The sequence below is a fragment of the Pristiophorus japonicus genome, chromosome 9 (genome assembly GCF_044704955.1).
Source record: "Pristiophorus japonicus isolate sPriJap1 chromosome 9, sPriJap1.hap1, whole genome shotgun sequence".
In the NCBI taxonomy this organism is placed as follows: Eukaryota; Metazoa; Chordata; class Chondrichthyes; family Pristiophoridae; genus Pristiophorus; species Pristiophorus japonicus.
The window spans coordinates 187,644,298-187,659,611 of NC_091985.1; the positions used below are offsets into that span (position 1 = coordinate 187,644,298).

Genomic DNA, 15,314 nt, shown 5'->3' on the forward strand with positions numbered 1-15,314 from the left:
CTCCCACTGCTGGAGGCGCGCTTCTCCCAGTCACGTGGCTCCTGATTTGACTCCTGGCGCGCCCTTCAACCGCCCCAGTTCGTGTGGCGTCCGTAACCGAGCAACGCGAGCTTTGTGACGTCGGTAACCTGGCAACGCGGTCTGTGTGACGTCAAGTAAGCTGGCATCAGGAGGGGGCTGTGTGTGTGATATATGTCTGTGTACAGGCTGTGTGTGTGATATATGTCTGTGTACGGACTGTGTGTGTGATATATGTCTGTGTACAGGCTATGTGTGTGATATATGTCTGTACAGGCTGTGTGTGTGATATATGTCTGTACGGACTGTGTGTGTGATATATGTCTGTGTACGGACTGTGTGTGTGATATATGTCTGTAAAGGCTGTGTGTGTGATATATGTCTGTGTACAGGCTGTGTGTGTGATATATGTCTGTACAGGCTGTGTGTGTGATATATGTCTGTGTACGGACTGTGTGTGTGATATATGTCTGTACAGGCTGTGTGTGTGATATATGTCTGTGTACGGACTGTGTGTGTGATATATGTCTGTGTACGGACTGTGTGTGTGATATATGTCTGTGTACAGGCTGTGTGTGTGATATATGTCTGTACAGGCTGTGTGTGATATATGTCTGTACAGGCTGTGTGTGTGATATATGTCTGTGTACAGGCTGTGTGTGTGATATGTCTGTACGGGCTGTGTGTGTGATATATGCCTGTGTACGGGCTGTGTGTGTGATATATGTCTGTGTACGGGCTGTGTGTGTGTGTGATATATGTCTGTGTATGGGCTGTGTGTGTGTGTGATATATGTCTGTGTACGGGCTGTGTGTGTGTTTGGGAGATATCTGTACCTGTGTATGTGTGATTATATGTCTGTGCTTATATGTGTGTCTGTGTGTATGCGTGTGGCTATATTTGTGTCTCTGTTTGTATCTGTTTTTCCCCTGCCCCTTTATCCGGATCTTTCTAAATACTATTCAATCCCAATGTGTCTGGGCCAATCACCTCCCCAGAAAGTGCTGAATTGTCACTTTAATCTGGTGCATTCTGATTAATTTGATTCCTTTCTTCATTTGTTCTTCAGATGTGAGCGCGCTCTCGAGGCCAGCATTTATTGCCCATCCCTAATTGCACCCGAGAAGGTGAGAGTGAGCCGCCTTCTTGAACCGCTGCAGTCCGTGTGTTGAAGGTGCTCCCACAGTGCTGTTAGGGAGTGAGTTGCAGGATTGTGACCCAGCGACTATGAAGGAACGGCCGATATATTTCCAAGTCAGGATGGTGAGTAACTTGGAGAGGAAATTGCAGGTGATGGTGTTTCCATGCGCTTGCTGCCTTTGTCCTTCTCGATGGTAGAGATCGCGAGTCTGGGATGTGCTGCCAAAGAAGCCTTGGTAAGTTGCTGCAGTGCATCTTGTAGATGGTGCACACTGCAGCCACGGTGTGCCGGTGGTGGAGGGAGTGAATGTTTAAGGTGGTGGATGCAGGGCCAATCAAGTGGGCTGCTTTGTCCTTGAAAAAGGAGGCAGACAAAAAGTAGGAAACTATAGACCAATTAGCCTAACATCTGTCATTAGGAAAATGCTGGAGTCCGTTATTAAGCAAGCAGTAGCAGGACATTTGGAAAAGCTTAATACAATCAAGCAGAGTCAGCATGGTTTTATGAAAGGGAACTCTCATTTCACAAATTTGCTGGAGTACTTTGAGGATGTGATGAGCAGGGTGGATAAGGGGGAACCAGTGGATGTGGTATATTAGGATGTCCAGAAGGCATTTGACAAGGTGCCACATAACAGGTTACTGCACAAGATAAAAGTTCCTGGGGTTGGGGGTAATATATTAGCATGGATAGAGGATTGGCTAACTAACAGAAAACAGAGAGTCGGGTGAATGGATCATTTTCTGCTTGGCAATCAGTGACTAGTGGGGTGCCGCAGGGTTCGGTGCTGGGGCCTCAACTATTTACAATCTATATTAATGACTTGGATGAGAAGATCAAGTGTAATGTCGCCATGTTTCTTGATGATACAAAGATGGGTGGGAAAGTAAATTGTGAGGAGGACACAAACAATCTACAAAGGGATATGGACAGACTAAGTGAGTGGGCAAAAATTTGGCAGATGGAGTATAATATGGGAATATGTGAGGTTATCCACTTTGGCAGAAAAAATAGAATAAATTAACTGGAGAAAAATTGCAAAGATCTGCAGTACAGAAGGACCTGGGGGTCCTTGTGCATGAAACACAAAAAGTTAGTATGCAGGTACAGCAAGTGATCAGGAAGGCAAATGGAATGTTGGTCTTTATTGCAAGGTGGATAAAGCAGAGAAGTCTTGCTACAGCTATACAAGATATTGGTGAGGCCATACCTGGAATACTGCGTGCAGTTTTGGTTTCCATATTTACGAAAGGATATACATGCTTTGGAGGCAGTTCAGAGAAGGTTCACTAGGTTGATTCCGGGGATGAGGGGGTTGACATGAGGAAAGGTTGGGCCTCTACTCATTGGAGTTCAGAAGAATGAGAGATGATCTTATTGAAACGTACAAGATTACGAGGGGGCTTGACAATGTAGATGCAGAGAGGATGTTTCCACTGATGGGGGAGACCAGAACTAGAGGGATGATAATAGAATAAGGGGCCGCTCATTTAAAATAGAGGTGAGGAGGAATTTCTTCTCTGAGAGAGTTGTAAATCTGTGGAATTTGCTGCCTCGGAGAGCTGTGAAAGCTGGGACATTGAATAAATTTAAGACAGAAATAGACAGTTTCTTGAGCGATAAGGGATTATGGGGAGCGGGCGGGGAAGTGGAGCTGAGTCCATGATCAGATCAGCCATGATCTTATTGAATGGCAGAGCAGGCTCGAGGGGCGTATGGCCTAGTCCTGTTTCTATTTCTTATGTTCTTATGAAACATAAGATAATGAGGGGGTTCAACAAGGTGCATGCAGAAAGGATATTACCACTCATAGGGGAAACTAAAACTAGGGGACATAGTCTCAGAATAAGGGGTCGCCCATTTAAAACTGTGATGAGGAGGAATTTCTTCTCTCAGAGGGTTGTAAATCTATGGAATTCTCTGCCTCAGCGAGCTGTGGAGGCTGCGTCATTGAATAAATTGAAGGCGGAGATCGACAGATTTTTGAGTGATAAGGGAGTAAAGGGTTCTGGGGAACGGGCAGGGAAGTGGAACTGAGTCCATGATCAGATCTGCCATGATTGTATTAAATGGAGGAGCAGGCTCGATGGGCCAAATGGCCCAATCCCGCTCCTATTTCTGATGTTCTTATGGATAGAGAGAGGGCTAACTAACAGAAGACAGAGAGTCAGGATAAATGGTTCATTCTCCGGTTGTCCAAAAGTAACTAGTGCGGTGCCGCAGGGATCGGTGCTCGGAACCTCAACTATTGGGACTAAGTGTAATGTAGCTCAGTTTCCTGATGATCCAAAGATGGGTGGGAAAGCAAGTTGTGAGGAGGACACAACAAATCTGCAGAGGGATATTGACAGGCTAAGAGAGTGGGCAAAAATGTTGTAGATAGTGTATAATGTGGGAAAGTGTGAGGTTATCCACTTTGGCAAGAAAAAGAAAAACACAAATTATTATTTAAATGGAGAGATATTATAAAATGCTGCAGTACAGAGGGACCAGTGGGTCCAGGGGGTCTCTCTGTCATAAGAACATAAGACATAGGAGCAGGAGTAGGCCACTTGGCCCCTCGAGCCTGCTCTGCCATTTTATATGATCATGGCTGATCCGATATTGGACTCGGGTCCACTTCCCTGCCCGCTCCCCATAACCATTATTCCCTTATCGTTTAAGAAGCTGTCTATCTCTGTTTTAAATTTATTCAATGAGCCAGCTTCTGCAGCTCTCTGACACAGCGAATTCCACAGATTTACAACCCTCTGAGAGAAGAAATTTCTCCTCTTCCCAGTTTTGAATGGGCGGCCCCTTATTCTAAGTTTATGCCCCCTATTTCTAGTCTCCCCTATCAGTGGAAACATCCTCTCTGCATCCACCTTGTCAAGCCCCCTCATAATCTTATACATTTCGATAAGATCACCTCTCTTTCTTCTGAATTCCAATGTGTATAGGCCCAACCTCGTCAACCTTTCCTCATAAGTCAACCCCCTCATCTCCGGAATCAACCGAGTGAACCTTCTCTGAGCTGCCTCCAAAGCAAGTATATCCTTTCGTAAATACGGAAACCAAAACTGCACGCAGTATTCCAGGTGTGGCCTCATCAATACCCTGCAGAACTGTAGCAAGACTTCCCTGCTTTTATACTCCATCTCCTTGGCAATAAAGGCCAAGATTCCATTGGCCTTCCTGATCACTTGCTGTACCTGCATACTAACCTTTTGTTTTTCATGCACAAGTACCCCAAGATCCCACTGTACTGCAGCACTTTGCAATCTTTCTCCATTTAAATAACTTGCTCTTTGATTTTTTTCTGCCAAAATGCATGACCTCACACTTTCCAACATTATACTCCATCTGCCAAATTTTTGCCCACTCACTTAGCCTGTGTATGTCATTTTGCAAGTTTTGTGTGTCCTCCTCACACATTGCTTTTCCTCGCATCTTTGTATCATCAGCAAACTTGGCTACGTTACACTCCGTCCCTTCCTCTAAGTCGTTAATATAGATTGTAAATAGTTGGGGTTCCAGCAGTGATCCCTGCTGCACCCCACTAGTTACTGGTTGCCAATCAGACAATGAACCATTTATCCCGACTCTCTGTTTTCTGTTGGTTATCCAATTGTCTATGCTAATATGTTACTCCCAACCCCGTGAACTTTTATCTTGTGCAGCAACCTTTTATGTGACACCTTGTCAAATGCCTTCTGGAAGTCCAAATACATCACATCCACTAGTTCCCCTTTATCCACCCTGTTAATCACATCCTCAAAGAATTCCAGCAAATTTGTCAAACACGACTTCCCCTTCATAAATCCATGCTGACTCTGCCTGACCGAATTCTGCTTTTCCAAATGTCCCGCTACTGCTTCTTTAATAATGGACTCCAGCTTTTTTCCCAATGACAGAAGTTAGACTAACTAGTCTACTTTCTGTCTCCCTCCTTTTTTAAATAGGCGTGTTACATTTGTGGATTTCCAATTCGCTGGGACCTCCCCAAAATCCAAGGAATTTTGGTAAATTACAACCAATGCATCCACTATCCCTGCCGCTACTTCTCTTAAGACCCTAGGGTGCCATCAGGTCCAGGGGATTTATCTGCCTTGAGTCCCAGTATCTTACTGAGTACCACCTCCTTAGTGATTGTGATTGTGTTAAGTTCCTCCCCCGTATAGCCCCTTGACTATCCACTGTTGCGATATTGTTCGTGTCCTCCACCGTAAAGACTGTAGAGGACGTAAAACACAAAATGTTAGTATGCAGGTACAGCAAGTAATCAGGAAGGCAAATGGAATGATGGCTTTTATTGCAAGGGGGATGGAGTATAAAATTAGAGAAGTCCTGTTACAACTGTACAGTGTATTGGTGAGACCACACCTGGCATACTGCATACAGTTTGATTTCCTTATTTAAGGAGGGATATACTTGCATTGGAGACAGTTCAGAGAAGTTTCACTGGTTTGATTCCTGAGGTGAAGGGATTGACTTATGAAGAAAGGCTGAGCAGTTTGGGCCTATGTTGCAGAAATGGTGCAGAAGGGAGGGATTCAAATTCCTGGGACACTGGAACTGGTTCTGAGGGAGGTGGGACCAGTACAAACTGGACGATCTGCACCTGGGCAGGATTGGAACCAATGTCCTCGGGAGAGTGTTTGCTAGTGCTGTTGGGGAGGAGTTAAACTAGTATGGCAGGGGAAATGGGAACCTATGCAGGAAGACAGAGGGAAATAGAAGGGGGGGCAGAAGCAAAAGATAGAAAGGAGAATAGTAAAAGTGGAGGGCAGAGAAACCCAAAGCAAAAAGGGCCATATTACAGCAAGATTCAAAAGGGGCAAAGTGTGTTTAAAAAGACAAGCCTGAAGGCTCTGTGCCTCAATGCGAGGAGTATTCGGAATAAGGAGGATGAATTAACTGCACAGATAGCAGTTAACGGATACGACGTGATTGGCATCACGGAGACATGGCTCCAGGGTGACCAAGGCTGGGAACTCAACATCCAAGGGTATTCAGCATTTAGGAAGGATAGACAGAAAGGAAAAGGAGGCGGGGTGGCGTTGCTGGTTAAAGAGGAAATCAATGCAATTGTAAGGAAGGACATTAGCCTGGATGATGTGGAATCGGTATGGGTGGAGCTGCGGAATTCCAAAGGGCAGAAAACGCTCGTGGGAGTTGTGTATAGACCACCAAATAGGAGTAGTGAGTTTGGAGACAGCATCAAACAAGAAATAAGGGATGTGTGCAGTAAAGGTACAGCAGTAATCATGGGCGACTTTAATCTACATATAGATTGGCTAATCTCACTGGTAGCACTGCGGTGGAGGAGGATTTCCTGGAGTGTATTAGGGATAGTTTTCTAGACCAATATGTCGAGGAACCAACCAGGGAGCTGGCCATCCTAGACTGGGTGATGTGTAATGAGAAGGGACTAATTAGCAATCTTGTTGTGCGAGGCCCTTTGGTGAAGAGTGACCATAATGTGGTGGAATTCCTTATTAAGATGGAGAGTGACAAAGTTAATTCGGAAACTAGGGTCCTGAACTTAAGGAGGGGTAGCTTCAATGGTATGAGGTGTGAATTGGCTAGAATGGACTGGCAAATGATACTTAAAGGGTTGACGGTGGATACGCAATGGCAAACATTTAAAGATCACATGGATGAACTTGAATTGTACATCCCTGTCTGGAGTAAAAATAAAACTGGGAAGGTGGCTCAACCATGGCTAACAAGAGAAATTAAGGATAGTGTTAAGACCAAGGAAGAGGCATATAAATTGGCTAGAAAAAGCAACAAACCTGAGGACTGGGAGAAATTTAGAATTCAACAGAGAAGGCCTATGGGTTTAATTCAGAAGGAGAAAATAGAGTACGAGAGGAAGCTAGCAGGGAACATAAAAACTGACTGCAAAAGCTTCTATAAATATGTGAAGAGAAAAAGATTAGTGAAGACAAACGTAGGTTCCTTGCAGTCGGATTCAGGTGAATTTATAATGGGGAACAAAGAAATGGCAGACCATTTGAACCAATACTTCGGTTCTGTCTTCACAAAGGAAGATACAAATAACCTTCCGAATGCACTAGGGGACAGTGGGTCCAGTAAGAATGAGGAACTGAAAAATATCCTTATTAGGTGGGAAATTGTGTTAGGGAAATTGATGGGATTAAAGGCCGATAAATCCCCGGGTCCAGATTATGGAACATAACCCAGGGGGAAAGAGGAGGAGAGAAGGGGAGATAAATCAAGGAGACGGGACTGAGGGACACCAAGCTTTAGTTTTAGAGCCTGTGGACTTCAGGAGGGGCAGACTGAGTTCAGTCGTTTTAGGATCCATGGAGAGAACAAGGAGCAGATGAGGAGACTGGTGTGGGTTCCAGCATAGTGAGGATGTAGGGGGAGGGAGATTGTGTAGGGCCGTGTATTAGGGGTGTAGGAGGGTCAAGAGAGGAAAGGTCAGAGGAGCAATTACTGCAGCAATGAAAGAGAAAGTGGACCATGGACAGGCTGTTAAACTGTCTGTTTGCTGTAACCAGCTTTCCTTCTGTTAAAAATAGCCTCCTGTAGCCCAGTGACACAAACAGCCCATTGGTCCTTTGGTCTGATGAGGAATCCCTTTGTGAAACATCGGCTGTTGTTAAAGCTTCTCATTCTGACACCCTCACAGTGAGAAATGAGCTTCAGAACTGCTGACACCATCAGCTTTAAGGAGACATTTCGCTTTGGAGATCGGATTGCCCATTGAGTTTGACTAAATTCCAAACTTCATTGCTGGCCTTTAAACAAATGGTTCTAAACAGCCAGAATACAGACAGCACCAGTCAGTCACCGGACCCTCGAGGATTGCACAGGAGTCTCCCGGAATTAAAGATTACGCTGGACTCTGTGACAAGCAATTCGGGAGAAAAATCAGAGGGCCATTAAAAATGTGTTTTTTTCATTTTCTATGAACACTTTTTAAAATTAGTTATAAAACTATTGGAGATGGGAGAAAAAAGCTGTTTGACCGGGCAGGGTAGATGGAGGAGGGAGGTTGTGTGATGGAACAACTAGGAACATGTCATACCATTGTTGGCATTTCTACAATGGATATGTCTGACTGACATGCAGACTGCTTTGCCCTGTGACAATAACAGATTATCAGAATATTTCCCATAGGTTAAAATCCAATATTACAGGGACTCACTGCCCTGGAAGATTGGACTGGACCCTGTGATATAATAGAAATTTATTTCCTGTCAGACTTGGACATCTTGTATATCCATCGTTTAAAAAGTTGTGGGAACTCCGTTCTGAAATGGATTCCACACAGTTTGTAAAAAGAGCTCAAACAGCTCGTCTTATTGTCGAGACATTAAGGACTCGACACACTGAGTGTGTGTGAAACAAACCTGATTTATTTGACATTGATACAGATTAAACTCCAGCCCAGTTATAGGGATTACTAACATCAGCTTTATCAAACCACAACTGCCCGAATGAACATGGTTGAAGCCTGAATATGATTAACAGTAACAGCAGAATCCAATCCCTGAATCACTTGTGAACTCGCTGGTGTGTCAGTAGGTTGGATAAATTAGTTAATCCCTTTGCATACTCGGGGCAGGTGAACGGTTTCTCCCCAGTGTGAATTGGGTGTGTCAGCAGGTTGGATAAATTAGTGAATCCCTTTGCATACTCGGGGCAGGTGAACGGTTTCTCCCCAGTGTGAATTGGGTGTGTCAGTAGGCTGGATAAATTAGTGAATCCCTTTGCATACTCGGGGCAGGTGAACGGTTTCTCCCCAGTGTGAATTGGGTGTGTCAGTAGGTAGGATAAATTAGTGAATCGCTTTGCACACTCGGGGCAGGTGAACGGTCTCTCCCCAGTGTGAATTGGGTGTGTCAGTAGGTTGGATAAATTAGTGAATCCCTTTGCACACTCGGGGCAGGTGAACGGTCTCTCCCCAGTGTGAATTGGGTGTGTCAGTAGGTTGGATAAATTAGTGAATCCCTTTGCACACTCTGGGCAGATGAACGGTCTCTCCCTAGTGTGAATTCGCTGGTGTGTCATCAGGTCCTTTCTGCTTTTGAACACCTCGGTCAAATCTCCTCTCAATCTTCTCTGTTCTGAGGAGAACAACCCCAGCTTCTCCAGACTATCCACGTAACTGAAGTCCCTCATCCCTGGAATCATTCTTGTAAATCTTTTCAGCACCCTCTCCAAAGCCTTCACATACTTACTAAAATGCGGTGCCCAGAATTGGACACAATACTCCAATTGAGGCCGAACCAATATTTTATGCAGGTTGATCATAATATCCACATTTCTGTACTCTATACTTCTAATCATGAAGCTTAGGATCCTGTAAATCTTTGTAACTGCTTTCTCAACCTGCGCTGCCACCTTCAGCGATTGGTGCACATATTCTCCTGGGTCTCTGTGTTCATGCACCTCTTTACAATTGTACCCTTTAGTTTATATTGCCTCTCCTCTTTCTTCCCACCAAAATGTATCACTTTTGAACTTTTCTACGTTAAATTACATCTGCCACATGTCCGCCCATTCCACCAGCCTGTCTATGTCTTTCTAACATCTATCACTATCCTCCTCACTGTTCACTATACTTCCAAGTTTTGTGTCGTCTGCAAATTTGGAAATTGTGCCCTGTACACCCAAACCTAAGTCATTAATATAGGTCAAGAAAAGCAGTGGCCCCAGTACCGACCCCTGGGGAACACCACTTCCTCCAGTCTGAAAAACAACCGTTCACCACTACTCTGTGTCACTTAGCCACTTTCATATCCATGCTGCCACTGTCCCCTTATTCCATGGGCTTCGATTTTGCTGGTATTGGTAACACGCCCGGGATGACTAAACACAAAACCCAGTCTGTTAATCACTTTCAGCGACTGGACTTAGCATGTACCCCACAGCATCTCTTCCACCTTCAATATGTGAATAGAGCATCACGCCTGCAAACCTGGTTTAAGTTTATATCCACTCAGCAAATCGATTTTAAGAAAAGCCTGTAGGCTGATGAGACACTGTTAAAGTGCCAGTGTCCTGCTGGTTTGCTCGGCATTTTGCCTGTAATGGACACCGTATTTTGGTCTCCGTATTTAAGGAAGGATATACTTGCATTGGAGGCTGTTCAGAGAAGATTCACTACGTTGATTCCGGAGATGAGGGGGCTGACTTATGAAGATAAGTTGAGTAGGTTGGGCTTATACACATTGGAGCTCAGAAGAATGAGAGGTGATCTTATCGAAACACATAAGATAATGAGGGGGCTCGACAAGGTGGATGCAGAAAGGACATTTCAACTCAGGGGAAACTAAAACTAGGGGACATAGTCTTAGAATAAGGGGCCGCCCATGTGAAACTGAGATGAGGAATTTCTTCTCTCAGAGGGTTGTAAATCTATGGAATCCTCTGCCCCAGAGAGCTGTGGAGGCTAGGTCTTTGAATATAATTAAGGCGGAGATAGACAGATTTTTGAGTGATAAGGGAGTAAAGGGTCATGGGAAGCGGGCAGGGAAGTGGAACTGAGTCCATGATCAGAGCAGCGATGATCTTATTAAATGGCAGAGCAGGCTCGAGGGTCCAAATGTTCTACTCCTGCTCCTATTTCTTATGTTCCAACTGAACATTTCTCCCAGTGTAACCTTTGCTGTATTGAAATATGTGTCTTTTAATAAGCCTCAGGTCCTTGCTCATGTCTGCTGCAATTGTATAGAAAGGGTATGTGTAAAGAGGTGGTCTTTGTATGGAGATGTGAAACAAGGAAACACTATCTGTGTGTGACAGTGACACAGCCTTGTGGGCATAGGCAGAATACACCGATATCCTTGTGGTTATGGTTTGAGCAGGGTCAGTTCCCCAATGCTCAAGCTAAGAGGTGGCAGGATCGGGAGCAGCAGCAGTAAGTAAAATCTAAATGTAAATTCCAATATAGTTTATCTTCATTTATTCCTATTTTAATAGCTTTTGCTGAATGTGGCCCATGCCAAATGCCAGGATATTGAATCAGGCCCACCATAGAAAATGAGGTTCACACCCTGGAGATAGACAATGTCAACTAGATTCTCCCCATCCACCAACCTAACATCTTTTTCACTAACTCAAGCTAGTTTGTAAGACGTGACCTTGTTTTGAGGAAGCCTTGTTCAGGACCTGTAATGGCCCCTTCCATTTCCCCATGATCGAAAACAGCATCTCTCAGGATCCCTTCAAGCATTTTCCTGGTGATCGAAGTCAATTTAATGGGCCTTTAGTTCCCTGCCTCAGATTTGTCCCCAATTTGGAAAATGGGAACTACGTGGGCTGCCTTCCAATCTCAGGGAACAATCCATGACTATTGAGCTGTTGGAGATATGGGCAAGGGGCTGACAGAGCACCTGTCCCATCTCGTTAATCACCCTTGGGTGGGTATCATGTGGACCTTCACGCATCAGAATTAACCCGCACAGCGACTTTGCTGTCGGTGAAGAGAGACGAGAAAGACCAAAGTGTTGTTTGCCCCTCTCAGTGTGGCCCTGAAGGACTGTGTCCAGGCTGAAGTTCTGTTCCCCCATACGATCCTCCCCCCAGATTGTCCTTTCTCAGCTCCAGCCAGGTGATGCTAAACACTCAGGTGGCAAAGACAAAAATCCACAGCAATATGTTGAAAGCAACACTAATTTTTGTGTCCGTATTAAATATTAAACTCCAGTTCCGTTACAGAGTTATTAACATCAGCGTTACAAGAGTTATTAACCCCAACTGTTAGAATGAACACGGTTCGGTCCGGGATGTGATTAACAGCAGCAATAACAGCAGAATCCAGCCCCTGCAGTCACTTGTGAACTCGCTGGTGTCTCTGCAGGTGAATGACCTCGCCCCAGTGTGAACTCGCTGGTGCGTCAGGAGATACTGTGAATGTTTAAAAATGTATAGAGACATTGAAGTTGAGAACGTGGGAATTGTATAGGGACAGTATAAGCTAACAAACAATTCATGGAGGAATAGCCATGACATCTCAGACTCGAGACTGCGAAATGTTACAACACTAACACATATTGAAACAAAACCCACAGCTTGCAGAAAAACCTCAAGGTCTTATTAAATCATGTTATTCACCTGAAACATTGACAGAAGGTCTTTGTTTAAAATCTGACCATGCTTGGGTCGGCTTATGAGTGGACAAAGGAAAGGAGGGATCAAAAGAGATGGGCTGAGCTGGGATGTCACTCTGGCCCTATCTTGTTATCTTTTGCCGAAAATGTATAACCATCGTCCCTTTACAATGTAACGTCACTTTGTCCGTAGGAAGTGAGTGCGTTCGAACAGACTTGCATTCCTTCTGTGTGATAAAGTCCCCGATCGGGATTTGCTTTTTAAATAAAAGCTTGCTTTGTTTAAAGCACAAACTATATTCGTTTCGGTAATTTTGCTGAACCAGATTGAGGTAAAAGAATCCAGAAATCAACAATACTACATGCTTTTAAAACTCTTCTCACAGTCAGAACATTTAAACGGTCTCTCCCCAGTGTGAAGTCGCTGGTGTGTCCGCAGGTTGGATGGCTGAGTGAATCCCTTCCCACACTCAGAGCAGGTGAATGGCCTCTCCCCAGTGTGATCTCTCTGGTGTGCCAGCAGGTCGGATGATCGAGTGAATCCCTTCCCACAGTCGGAGCAGGTGAACGGCCTCTCCCCAGTGTGAACTCGCTGGTGTCTCAGCAGGTGGGATAACCAAATGAATCCGTTCCCACAGTTGGAGCAGATGAACGGCCTCTCCGCAGTGTGAAATCGTCGATGTGTTTCCAGCTGGGACAGATAGTTGAATCGTTTCCCACAGTCCCCACATTTAAATGGTTTCTCCCCAGTGTGACTGCGCTTGTGTCTCTCCAGGTTGGATGATTGGTTGAAGCCTTGTCCACACTCGGAACACATGTACTGTTTCTCCCTGCTGTGAATGGTGCCTTCTGCTTCCATGGTCAAAAGCTGATGATATTCCAGTCCGGATGTATCGAGTGACTCTGTCAGATCTTGAGGTGATGTTTGGTTTGAGCTTCAAGTCTCCAAATCCTCCCCTTTTAACACTCTGTAAAGTGAATTTCAAACAGGAAAAAGTGAGTGTGAGAGAGAAATCAAAGGCAAAAATCAAAAAGGGCCATTAAAATTCTAAAATGTTAAAAAAACAAGCCTAAAGGCTCTGTGTCTCAATGCAAGGAGCATTCGTAATAAGGTGGATGAATTAACTGCGCAGATAGATATATGTTAACAGGAATTGGGATTAGAGAGACATGGCTCCAGGGTGACCAAGGCTGGGAATGCAACATCCAGGGGTATTCAATATTCAGGAAGGATAGACAGAAAGGAAAAGGAGGTGGGGTAGCGTTGCTGGTTAAAGAGGAGATTAACGCAATAGTAAGGAAGTACATTAGCTTGGATGTTGTGGGATCTGTATGGGTAGAGCTGCGGAACACCAAAGGGCAGAAAATGCGAGTGGGAGTTGTCTACAGACCACTAAACAGTAGTAGTGAGGTTGGGGATGGCATCAAACAGCAAATTAGCAATGCGTGCAATAAAGGTACAGCAGTTATCATGGGTGACTTTAATCTACATATAGATTGGGCTAACCAAACTGGTAGCAATACGGTGGAGGAGGATTTCCTGGCGTGTATAAGGGATGGTTTTCTTGACCAATATGTCGAAGAATCAACCAGAGAGCTAGCCATCCTCGACTGGATGTTGTGTAATGAGAGAGGCTTAATTAGCAATCTTGTTGTGCGAGGCCCCTTGGGGTAGAGTGACCATAATATGGTAGAATTCTTCATTAAGGTGGAGAGTGACACAGTTAATTCAGAGACTAGGGTCCTGAACTTAAAGAAAGGTAACTTTGATGGTATGAGATGTGAATTGGCTAGTATAGACTGGCGAATTATACTTAAAGGGTTAACGGTGGATAGGCAATAGCAGATATTTAAAGATCACATGGATGAACTTCAACAATTGTACATCCCTGTCTGGGGTAAAAAATAACACTGGGAAGTGGCTCAACCTTGACTTACAAGAGAAATTAGGAAAAGTGTTGAATCCAAGGAAGAGGCATATAAATTGGCCAGAAAAAGCAGCAAACCTGAGGACTGGAAGAGATTTAGAATTCAGCAGAGGAGGATCAAGGGTTTAATTAGGAGGGGGAAATTAGAGTATGAGAATAAGCTTGCAGGGAACATAAAAACTGACTGCAAAAGCTTCTATAGATATGTGAAGAAAAAAAGATTAGCGAAGACAAATGTAAGTCTCTTGCAGTCAGAATCAGGTGAATTTATAATGGGGAACAACGAAATGGCAGACCAATTGAACAAATAATTTGGTTCTGTCTTCACTAAGGAAGACACAAATAACCTTCCGGAAATACTAGGGGACCGAGGGTCCAGCGAGAAGGAGGAACTGAAGGAAATCCTTATTAATAAGGAAATTGTGTTCGGGAAATTGATGGCATTGAAGGCCGATAAATCTCTAGGGCCTGATCGTCTGCATCCTAGAGTACTTAAGGAAGTGGCCCAGAAATAGTGAATGCCTTGGTGGTCATTTTCCAACATTCTATGGACTCTGGATCAGTTCCTATGCATTGGAAGGTAGCTAATGTAACCCCGCTTTTTTAAAAAGCGGGGAGAGATAAAACAGGGAATTATAGACTGATTAGCCTGCCATCGGTAGTGGGGAAAATGTTGGAATCAATTATTAAAGATGTAATTGCAGCGCAATTGGAAAACAGTGACAGGATTGGTCCAAGTCAGCATGGATTTATGAAAGGGAAATCATGCTTGACAAATCTTCTAGGGTCTTTTGAGGATGTAACTAGTAGAGTGGACAGGGAGAACCAGTGGATGTGGTGTATTTGGACTTTCAAAAGGCTTTTGACAAGGTCCCACACAAGAGACGAGTGTGCCAAATTAAAGCATATGGTATTGGGGGTAATGTATTGACGTAGATAGAGAACTGGTTGGCAGATAGGAAGCAAACAGTAGGAATAAACAGGTCCTTTTCAGAATGGCAGACAGTGACTAGTGGAGTCCTGCAAGTTTCAGTGCTGGGACCCCAGCTATTTACAATATACATTAATGATTTAGACAAAAGAATTGAATGTAATATCTCCAAGTTTGCAGATGACACTAAGCTGAGTGGCAGCGTGATCTGTGAGGAGGATGCT

The 15,314-nt window shown here is 44.4% G+C and overlaps 1 protein-coding gene across 1 annotated transcript; it reads right to left on the reverse strand.

The window, feature by feature from the left end:
• Positions 1 to 8,562: 8,562 nt before the first annotated feature.
• LOC139273380 (gastrula zinc finger protein XlCGF8.2DB-like) lies at positions 8,563 to 9,294 on the reverse strand. Its single transcript, XM_070890218.1, has one exon. The coding sequence runs from the start codon at positions 9,185 to 9,187 to the stop codon at positions 8,672 to 8,674; it is 516 nt and encodes a 171-aa protein (XP_070746319.1). The 5' UTR covers positions 9,188 to 9,294; the 3' UTR covers positions 8,563 to 8,671.
• Positions 9,295 to 15,314: the final 6,020 nt, after the last annotated feature.